Source organism: Oryx dammah, unplaced genomic scaffold (genome assembly GCF_014754425.2).
Source record: "Oryx dammah isolate SB20612 unplaced genomic scaffold, SCBI_Odam_1.1 HiC_scaffold_28, whole genome shotgun sequence".
Taxonomy (NCBI): domain Eukaryota; kingdom Metazoa; phylum Chordata; class Mammalia; order Artiodactyla; family Bovidae; genus Oryx; species Oryx dammah.
This window is the reverse complement of record NW_024070212.1, coordinates 97,324,286-97,334,546: the sequence shown is the minus strand read 5'-3', so window position 1 is coordinate 97,334,546 and position 10,261 is coordinate 97,324,286. Positions and strand designations below refer to the sequence as shown.

Here is a 10,261-nt window from a genome sequence, read left to right as displayed (position 1 = left end):
TGGGGAGTCACTATGGGTTCTGAGTATAGAAAGTGAAAGTAGCTCAGTCGTTTGCAATCTTTGCAACCATACAGTCCATGGAATTCTCTAGGCCAGTATACTGGAGTGGGTAACCTTTCCCTTCTCCAGGGCATCTTCCCAACCCAGGGATGGAATCCAGGACACCTGCATTGCAGGTGGATTCTTTACCAGCTGAGCCACAAAGGAAGCCCAAGAATACTGGGGTGGGTAGCTTATAAGCACGACTTTAAAAAGGATAAATCTGACTGCTGGTGGAATATAGGCCATGGGGGACAAGGATTGAAGCTCTCCTAAGGGTGACTAATTTGTCCTAGTTTCCCGGATTTTAGCATCAAAAGTCCTATGTCCTGGAAACTCCCTCAATCCCAGGCAATCAAGGACAGCTGGTTACACTATAGGGCGACCAGGTGAGAGAGGATGGTGCTTGCACTAAAGTGATGGTGATGGCCCAGTGCTCAGATTCTGGGCATGTCTTGAACGCAAAGCCTAAAGATTTTGCTACTGGAGTGAATATGGGTGTGAGAGAATGAAGAGCATCAAGGATGACTGTCAGGTTTTTGGCCTGAACAACTGGAAGAAGTTGCCATTTACACACAGGAGGAAGGCTCGCATAGATACTGGAAGATGGGCCATCAGGAGTTTGGTTTTGGACGAGGTAGTTTGAGATAACTTAATAGACTGGCTAGGAGGGATATCAGTCAGGCTTTTGGGTATATGAGTCTAAAATCCTGAGAAGTGAGCTGGGCTGGAGGTATAACAATGAGGGTTGACAGTGTAGCTATGATATTTAACGCCATGAGTCTGGGGGAGATCACTGAGGGAATGAATGTGGATACAGGGCTAAGGACTGAGTCCTAGGGCACCTGACATTTAGAGACCAGGGAAAAGAAGGGAAACTAGCAAAGGAGACTGAAAAGCAGGAGCCAGTGAGGAGAGCCTAGATTAAATGGAACCAGGAGAGAAATCTAGGCTCATTATCCCTAGGTGCCATGCTGAAGGCTTAAAGAGGGAGTGATTAGATGGTGCCAAGAAGCCAATCTAAGCTTAGTTGTGCAACCTACATGGAGGCTGACTTGGGCTTAGTTAGCTTTCTGAGCTGCCCGTATCCTCAGGAGGTGTGAGCAAGTCCCTGACCCAAGCAGTTCCTAGGGATTACTGGTGCGTAGAGGAGACCTGCTTCTAGGACTCAAGCATCTGCTGGGAGTTGGGCTAGACAACTCTCAAAGTGCCTTCAGACTGGACGTGGTGAAATTCTGGGAGCTGGTGGAAACAACTGTCTGTCACGGAGTATGGGGTGTTGAGCTGAGCCTTGAAGGATAAGCAGGTGTTTGAGGATGGGGTGAGGGGGGAAGTGGGGAGGGGCACTTCTAGGTGGAGCAGCAGTGTGAGCAAAGCTCCAGAGATGGGAATGGGCAGGGTCTGTTGAAGAGTCACCTGGTTAGAAGGGAAACGTGTATGAAGGATGGGGAGGAAGGTGAGGCTGGAAAGAGATGTTTAAGGACAGATTGTGGGAAGCTCCCATAGGGCCAGATGCCCCAGAAACACTTGCCAACACTTGGCTGAAGGAAGGTAATTAAACAAAAGAAACTGTAAGAGCCAAGGAAGGAGGTGATAACTCAGTCATAGAAGACCTGAGGTCAGGGCTGCCCACTGCTCTGGGTGTACCCTGTCCCAGTTCCCATTCGGGACAGGTATCCATCAACTTTTCCTTAAAGCCTAGGGACACAACAAGCTGCTAAGGGACCTAGAGCCCTGTCCTGGAGGCTGCTCTGTGGGTCAGGGATAGAGGACCACTAATTCAGAGCGTGGGTCAGGCTCTGGTAGCAGCAGTAGAGGTGCACAATGTCCAGGAAACACCCCTGCTGGAGTCCCTTCCTTCCATTAGACTTTACAAATGCTGGCCCTGGATGCTCAGTGTTCGGAACTCAGTGACCTGCCTTTAAGCAACAATGGGGTCTGGGCATTCTGGGGACTCCTATTGGCTAAACAGATGAGCAGGTGAGCTCCCTCTCCCCAGAGCCACCAGTGAGGTACCAAGATTTGACTGTATGGATTCCCAAAGGGAGGACCTCAGCCTCCCTGGTGGTAAAATGCGGTCCCTCCCCAAACCCCTGCCGCTTGCTTTGTGCCCTTAGGCTTGGGGGCGCTCAGGGAAGACCTTTTGCCTGGATGGGAGTGATGACTGCCTCCATGGAAGAGTATTAAAGAGTTGGGACAGGGTTTACTCTAGAAAACTACAGATTTCTTGAGGGCAGAGGCCATGTATCTCTGCCCGCCCAGAGAATATCCCAGGACCGTCTCATTTGAATGATTAGGGTTTGGTGAAATGGGATGGGATCCTGGTGTCCCACCCACTGGTAAACTGCTGCTTTCTTGATGGTCTTTGCCTGCAGTGAGGTGTCTTATTCTGATGTTTTGGATGGGCCAGGGTTGGGATCCAGGGGCTTGAGTAAGCCTGGGCAGTCATGCTTCTCTAGACCTTACTTTCCTTATCTGTGAAGGGCTAAAGGTGGCCTCTTAAGCTCTCTGAAAATACTGCTTTGACTGAATAAAAGAATGATGAGGCAAGTCAATGAGAAGAAAAGGAAGGAATTGAGAGAGTGGTTAAATGGAGGAGTTGTTGTTCAGTCATCCGACTTTGTGACCCCATGGATTGCAGCACACCAGGCTTTCCTGTCCTTCACTGTCTCCCAGAGTGCGCAAACTCATGTCCATTGAGTCAATGATGCCATCCAACCATCTCATCCTCAGTCATCCCCTTCTCCGGCCTTCAATCTTTCCCAGTATCAGTCTTTTCCAATGAGTGGTCTCTTCGCATCAAGTGGCCAATGTATTGGAGTTTCAGCTTTAGCATCAGCTCTTCCATTGAGTATTCAGAATTGATTTCCTTTAGGATTGATTGGTTTGATAAGCGGAGGGGACGATGGGTGAAAGGGCTAAGGAGAGGAATGAGAAACAGCTGAGACTCCCCCAACTACACCTTTCAGCCAGCTTATTCTTTTTTCTTGTTGCCTTTAGTGTGGGTGTCACTGTACTTTGGATTGCTGGGGCTGTGTTCTGTGTTAACTGGCAGCTGCATTCTCTTTCTGCACTGGAGGAAGAACGTGTGGCGGGAAGAGCGTGCCCAGGAGTGGGTGGAGGTGATGAGAGCAGCCACGTTCACCTACAGCCCGCTGTTGTACTGGATTAACAAGCGACGGCGCAACGGTATGAACGCAGCCATCAACACTGGCCCTCCCCCTGCTGCCACCAAGACTGTGACTGACGCCCAGAATTTGGATCGCCCCTGGGAGCTGGATGTCCCTGGGAGCAGGAGCTGTGCTGCTCAAGACAGCAGCCCCAAGGTGGAGGCCCCCGGGCCCCTGCATTCTGCAGCGCAGCTGGCAACACAGCAGCCCCTACCTTCTTCCCCAGTGCCGCGGCCCCAGGCCAGCTCCCCACTCCCAATTCCCATCTTTCAGGAGGTGCCCTTTGCCCTCTCCCTGTGTAACCTACCCCCGATGCTGAACCACTCGGTCTCCTACCCTTTGGCCACCTGTCCTCAAAGGAATGTCCACTTCAGTTCCCTCCCCACAATGGCCCAAGGGGACCACTGCTTGAATGCCAAGCCCTTTGCTTCAGAACTGTAGCCTCCTCTCACTGAGGCTGGGAGCTGGAGGTATCCTGGGCAGAATAGGAAATGGAGCTGACCTCAGGGAGGTGGTATTGACACAAGGCCAGGGCCCATGTGGATATCACCTAATGAAAGATTTAAAAAGTCCAAGGCTCCATGTGCCTCATTTGCTGTTAGGAGGGCAGTGTCTGATGGAGGGCATTTTGCAAACCAAGCTAAAGGTCAGTGTCTCACCAACACCAGTGGGAGTGACTGTGGGGAGACACACTGAGCCAGTACTTGTGATGGGCTCAACATCCCTCTGTCTGTTATTTCAGAATTAAACCATGTGCCAGACCCTGGGTCAGGTGCCCAAAGGCACTGCTGTTCTGTGGGATACTGAGCATAGCCACAGAGTGACAGTCACTGAGGATGCATGAGCAATGGTGATCCGTAGTGGCCAAAACAAGTCAGTGTGAAATCTATGAACCACGCTGCACTGCTGCTTGAATTGCATTCTTTGTTAGCGTCTATGATGTATTGTCTCTACATTATTTCTAATACAGGAACACTGTCAAACAGATATCACAATCTTTCTCTTACAGATCGAGAGTTTCCAAGGGCATTTCGCATATCATTTTAAAAAATATTTATTTTGGCTGTGCTGGGTCTTGGTTGTGGCACACCGGATCTTGATTTGAGGCATGTGAACTCTTAGTAGTGGCATGTGGTATCTAGTTCCCTGACCAGGGATTGAACCCAGACCCTCTGCATTGGGAGCACAGAGTCTAAGCCATTGGACCACCAGGGAAGTCTGTCATATCATGTTGCAAAGTCTTGAATTTATGGCTGCCTGGCATCAAAGTTCCTGATCTTTCCACCATTCACCATGGTCTCCATTCCCTAATGTCTTTTTTGAAAACTCCTGTGAAATGATTTGTGTGTGTAGGGCATGATTAACTTGGTTCACAGATTGACTTGGCAGCGGGCTGGCCAATGAACCTTCTAAAAGTAACCATTAAAAAAAAAAATCTTAAAGGGATTCATGGCTTCTCCCAAAGTTAAGATCCAGTGCATGTGAATATTATTTTTTGCATCTTCTGGAAACTATTCTAAAAGGAGAGACAAAGATAATACTGGCTATTTGATCCCAGTTCAAATCTAAGAAAACCTAGTTCTGCTCCAGGATATAAAATTTTCCTTCACTTTGGAAATGAGAAAATCCCCTTACCGTATTTATGAGCTAGGCTTTACGTATGGTTTTTCCTGAGAGGAAAGGCCTCCCAGATTGTGTGTGTGTGTAATCCCAGAATCTAGCAACCATGTAGAGCTAATTAAAAAATTTTTATGTGTGAAAAAAGCCCCAGCCTCCTCCTCTATGACCCTTATCTTGCAATGGATTTCAAGCCTTCTTCCTTCGTTTTTCCTGAAGACATGGAATATTTCCTGTAAACATGCTCCTATAGTGAACCTCAAAATAAAAAGCAGGTCTAAGTGGAACTTCCCTGGTTGATGCAGAGTCAGGGGCTTTACTCTTCCCTCACCCTGCCCACATCCCCACAGACGCCAAAACACCTTCATTTCTTCAGGCCAAATTGGGCAAATCTGCAGATTCTTCAATGTTACTTTCTGTCCAGCATCTGTTAGGCTTTGCATTCAAAAGGAGGAAGGAGTCCATAAAAATAAGGATCAAAGTAGATTTTTTTTCTTAGTAATGGGGGGAGGGGCACGTGAGCCTTTAATCACAGACACAGTGGAAGAAAAAAGCAATGTTTAATTTAGATAAATTAAAATGGTTTTATTACTGATATGAAATTAGCAAAGCCCAAATCAAGTGATGGAAATCTTGAATTCACTCCCTAAACAGAACCAATACTGCTTAAACATTACCAAAATAGCTCCACTAAAGCAAAGTAGGCTTATATTTCTTAATATGAGAAAACAACAAGGTAGGTTAGGTTCGTATAACAAACAATATACGCTCTATAAAGTCTCAGGAATACCCAATGTGTTCTGGTTTGGATATGAAAGAGAGGACCCACATCTAACTGGTGTTGTGTTGGTAAGCAAGCCAATGAGGTGTGTAGCAAACAAAAGCTGTCACTAAAAACAACTCAACAGCAGGCCATTATGAGTATGAGCCCATCTCAGTCAAAATCTTCAACTGTGACCGCTGAGACCAGAGCAGGAAGGGGGGCAGATGGGGCTCTGTCCAGCAACAAAGTGAGGGAATGCCGAAGGCAGGGAAAGCAGCTAGCAGCAGGCGGAGGGTGTCCACTCTTCAGATGGGCTGTAACAGACACAACCCTAAGAGCCAGGCCCTTCTCTGCCTGTAGGACAACACTACTATTTAGGGATCTAAGCCAGTTTGTCTGTTCGAGTCTTCTCTTCCTTTAATATATTGCCCCTCGATTTATGGGGGGAGTCTCTCTAGGTAAACATTAGACCAGATAGACGGCAAAAGAAAAACAGGACCAAGAAGTCATGCCTTGGGTAACTTAGGAAAGCAGTAGGAGCTGCCAGAATGAAGAGATAAAAAAGCATTTGAAATGAAAACCGAAACCAAAACTACTAATTCTACTCAGCCTTCCTCTCAGGATTGAGGTGTGGCAGGTTAGGCTTGATTACAGATCAACATATGTTGGGTAAGTTAAGACAACTTTCGAATAAAAATTCCAAATTAATACTGAACGATACTGATTCATATTGATGTATGGTAAAAACAAACACCATATTGTAAAGCAATTATCCTCCAATTAAAAATAAAAAAATAATGAACAAATAGGCTTATGGGAATTCTTTTTTTAAGCTGACAAATATGCTTAACTTAGAACAAAGGAGTTCAAGATGTCCTAGTTATGCCTGGGAGATATAGCACTTTCTCAGGTGCTCTGACAAAGGTATTCACAGGTCTGAGTCTGTAGAGGAACACCTCTGCCAAATTTGGTAGGGGAGAAGATGGCACCATCCACCTCGAGGTGGGAAGAACAGAGGATAAACTAAAAGCACAGGTGATGCAAAAGGAAAGTACATACAAAGAGTAAAGGTGTCCTCAAAGTGTCTGCCTATGAATAAGAATTTGAAACTAAAAAGGACAAGCTACATTACCCTCAAGTATATTTCTTATAAATCAATTCTCAAAAAAATACCTTCCAGGTACGGACATACTATTTATGGTACAATATATACAAATATAGCAGTATAATTTATTGCTAGAATTTTATTTGGTTGTTACAAAATTTGCAAGGGTATATATATTTAAAAAAGGGGGGGGGCATGAAAGGCAGCCAGAAGAGTAAGTATCTTCAAGTTACCTAAAGTGCCAGACTAATTTTATACTATACTTACACTTTTCCAAGAACATAAAACAGCACAGATAGGCAAAGGAATTAGAGAGAAGCATGAGCCATAATGAGGTAAGCAGACACATTCATGGGAAAAGACTTCATCCTGCCTTAACTCTAAATTTTAATATCTCTAAGGAAAAAGAAAGGTTAGCCAACACCAAGCTGAACATCGTATGAAGGAAAAAACCAGCCCTTAAACATTTAAAGGTGCTCAACTGTATCCACGGCTAACAGGGAAACTTGGACAAAGTGAAAATGGAAACAAAACTCTACCAAAGAAGTCTCAAGGCTTCTCCAGTTTCTCCCTGACTTGGCCGACGGCACAGTTAAATTCTTTAGTTTCCCTTCTGTGTAGCCTGAAGATTGCTTCTAAGATCAGCATAGCACAAACACAGGCGACATGGAGAAACAATTCCTCCTAGTCCAGGAACCTTCAGTACCAGGGCTACAGAAGTATTTAACGGGAGGATTATACTTGCTTGTATTAGATGTGAAAAAGCTTGCTGCCATCATGTGAAGCCCCTCCTCCACGCCTGCCTGCCATGCTCTCTGGACAGAATCCTCTGGACAGAAAGCCTCTAGTTATTTCTGAGCTGCAGTTGTAAGGAAATGTAATATGATTTCAGTAAAATTGTTTCATTTTACAATCTTTTTGGCCTTAGTCAGCCCAGAGAGGAACACATTAGGTTCTTGCCCCCAGGTAAAAATCTCAAGAAGTTTCCTGGATCAGAATTAGAGGCAGCACTTTTCTCTTTAGTTCCTGAGTAGCCAGGCTGAGGCAGCGGCCAAGGGACTGCGGCCCTGCCATTCAGAATGGAGACAGTGTCAGAGGTGAAAGTCAGTTAGAGCTTAAAGGTAGACTTGAGTGGATGGGTGGGGGAAGATAACCTAGCTCACTCAGGGGGAAAGCTCAGTGGCTCCTACTGGATTAACTTTTTATGCATATAAACCCTGAAACAGGATTAAAATGAGAAATCCCCAGCAAGACTTGTGGTTCACAGGATGGGAGGACAGAACAAATAGCCAGATCTTACCTTCCTGAGTCTAGAGGCAGCCCTGTCCCCACAGTGTCCCCTGCCTAAATCAATTCCCTCAGCATCAGGCCACACCCCATGGCAGCACCTAAAGATGTCTTAAGGAGACGGCGACATAGCTTCAAGCTGCTACCAGATAAGATTAGCAACTTTTAATAACAAGTCATTTGTTCACATCCTGTTTCAAACCATTTTTCTCACTTCTCACAAAATATGCACAACTCTTTCACTTTAAATATTTACAAACAGAAAAGGTCTATCTGTTAAAGGAAAGACATTTTCTGAGTCTGTATAAAGTGCAGCTAATTTAAGGCAAATTTATGTGAAATATAAAAGGTGGCTTAGTCTCTCTATATACACATTTTCCAGTTTTAAAAGATAAGGTCTCCTCCCCTCAGAAAAAGGAAAGAGAAAAAAAGAGGGCTTGACTTTTTTTCTGGCAATTTTAAAATTAAGATCTTACTGGTTTCAGGAAATCATAGATTTCTGAATATCGTAAGTAAAATGGTCTTTTTTAAAAAAATAACTTTTATATAGCTTTTTCAAACAAGTTAAAAGGTGACAATGTGTCTGCTACTATAGTTTGGAGGACTGGAGGATTGATGGGTAGGTAAAAGGGTTGTTTGTGTTAGCTGAGCAGATAATAGGTAGTCCACAGCATACATCCACTTCTGAAATGAGCCTAATGAGGCTAGACACCTAAAGCTGCTCTCAGCTCCACGAATGAGTATCTTCCATCTCCATCAGAATCAAACTCTCTTAAGCGCTCTGGTTCTGGCCCAACAGACTCTAAGGTGTCCTCAATTTCCTGGTAGGTCAGCTTCCCATCCACATTCTGGCCAGTCTTATGGAATAAGCCCTGAAGATCTGTTAAAAAGGAATCACAAAAACACGTATATACCTATACGCATACCTAAATTTAGTTAACAGTTTAAAAAGTAGTCTCAACTGAATTTAAAGCACTAAAAGAAAAGCTACTTTGCAGACTTTGTTCCCCAAAGGTAAAGTTTAAGGTCCACTAAATCTCAAAGAGGAATTCTTTTTGCTTTTTAAATTTATATGTATGTATTTTTGGCTATGCTGGGTCTTTGTTGCCTTGTACAGACTTTTCCACTTGCGGCAAGTGGAGGCTGCTCTTTGTTGGTGTGCAGGCTTCTCAGAAGGTGATTCTCTTGTTGTGGAGCACAGGCTCCAGGTGAGCAGGCTTCAGTAGTTGAAGTAGCTGTGACACACGGGGATTAGTTGCTCCGCGGCATGTAGAATCTTCCTGGACCAGGGATCAAACCTGTGCCCCAGCAATGCAGGTGGATTCCTATCTGCTGAGCCACCAGGGAAGTCCCTGAAAGACTAATTCTTGATCCTTTAAGGATAAGAGAATACTGTAGGGCACCATCCTTCCAAAATAGAAGCAGTGACAGATAATCACAGGAGAAGTGGATGGACTAGCTTTCTCTCTATTCAGGGCCTTTAAGATTTTCCAGATTTTATTCTTAGTTGAAGGGGTGGAAGGGATGCAGAAGCCTAAAGAGATAACTGATAGGAACTCTGATGGCCTATAAAACAGACTATGGCATATTGTCAATTCAATAGTTATTATATAATCCAGTAGTTCCATTCCTAAGGTATAAACTCAAGAGAAATAAAAACGTGTGTCTAGACAAAAAGCTGTAAATTAGTGTTCACAGCTTCATTGTTCCTAATAGTCAAAATGTAGTATATCCATAGGATGGAATATTATTCAGTCAAAAAAGGAATGCAATATTGTTGCACACCACAAAATAGATAAACCTTGAAAACATTGAGCTAAGTGGAAGAAGCATGTTGAAAGAAAGAAGCACACATAAGACCAGGTATTACATGATTCCACTTACATGAAACACCCAGAACTGGCAAATCCAAAGAGAAAGTGGTTGAGAGATTAGTGGTTGCCAGGGGTTGGGGGAAGGGGGATAATAGGATGTGACTATTCTCTTTCTGAGACTGACCTTCCCCACTCTCTCACCCTGCCCAAGAGCGGGCCCTGTAATGAATACCTAGGAGGGCCAACTGTTTATATAATGTTTAACAAGGGCTCGACTGTGTCCCCACTGAATGACTTAGTATTAATGATTCAGTCTCTAGAACAGACTTATGGACATGGGGGAGTGGGTAAAGAGAGGGTGGCAAAGGGAGATAGCAGCATGGAAACATATAGATGGCCAGTGGGAATTTGCTCTATGACTCAGGAAACTCCAACCAGGGCTCTATGACAACCTAGAGGGGTGGGA

At 44.8% G+C, this 10,261-nt stretch overlaps 2 protein-coding genes across 2 annotated transcripts in view; one reads left to right on the top strand and one right to left on the bottom strand.

Moving 5' to 3' along the window:
* The first annotated feature begins 2,986 nt into the window (after window positions 1–2,986).
* Window positions 2,987–3,764, top strand: TEX38 (testis expressed 38). The gene has a single exon (XM_040231243.1). It carries the CDS (start codon window positions 3,165–3,167, stop codon window positions 3,648–3,650), a length of 486 nt encoding a protein of 161 aa, XP_040087177.1. The 5' UTR covers window positions 2,987–3,164; the 3' UTR covers window positions 3,651–3,764.
* Window positions 3,765–5,385: 1,621 nt separating this feature from the next.
* The window catches only part of EFCAB14 (EF-hand calcium binding domain 14), a 38,449-nt gene continuing 33,573 nt past the window's right edge, over window positions 5,386–10,261 (bottom strand). Inside the window, exon 11 of the mRNA XM_040231242.1 lies at window positions 5,386–8,861. Within this exon, the coding sequence (XP_040087176.1) occupies window positions 8,686–8,861 (176 nt within the window). The 3' untranslated portion in view covers window positions 5,386–8,685. The remainder of the gene's footprint in view (window positions 8,862–10,261) is intronic.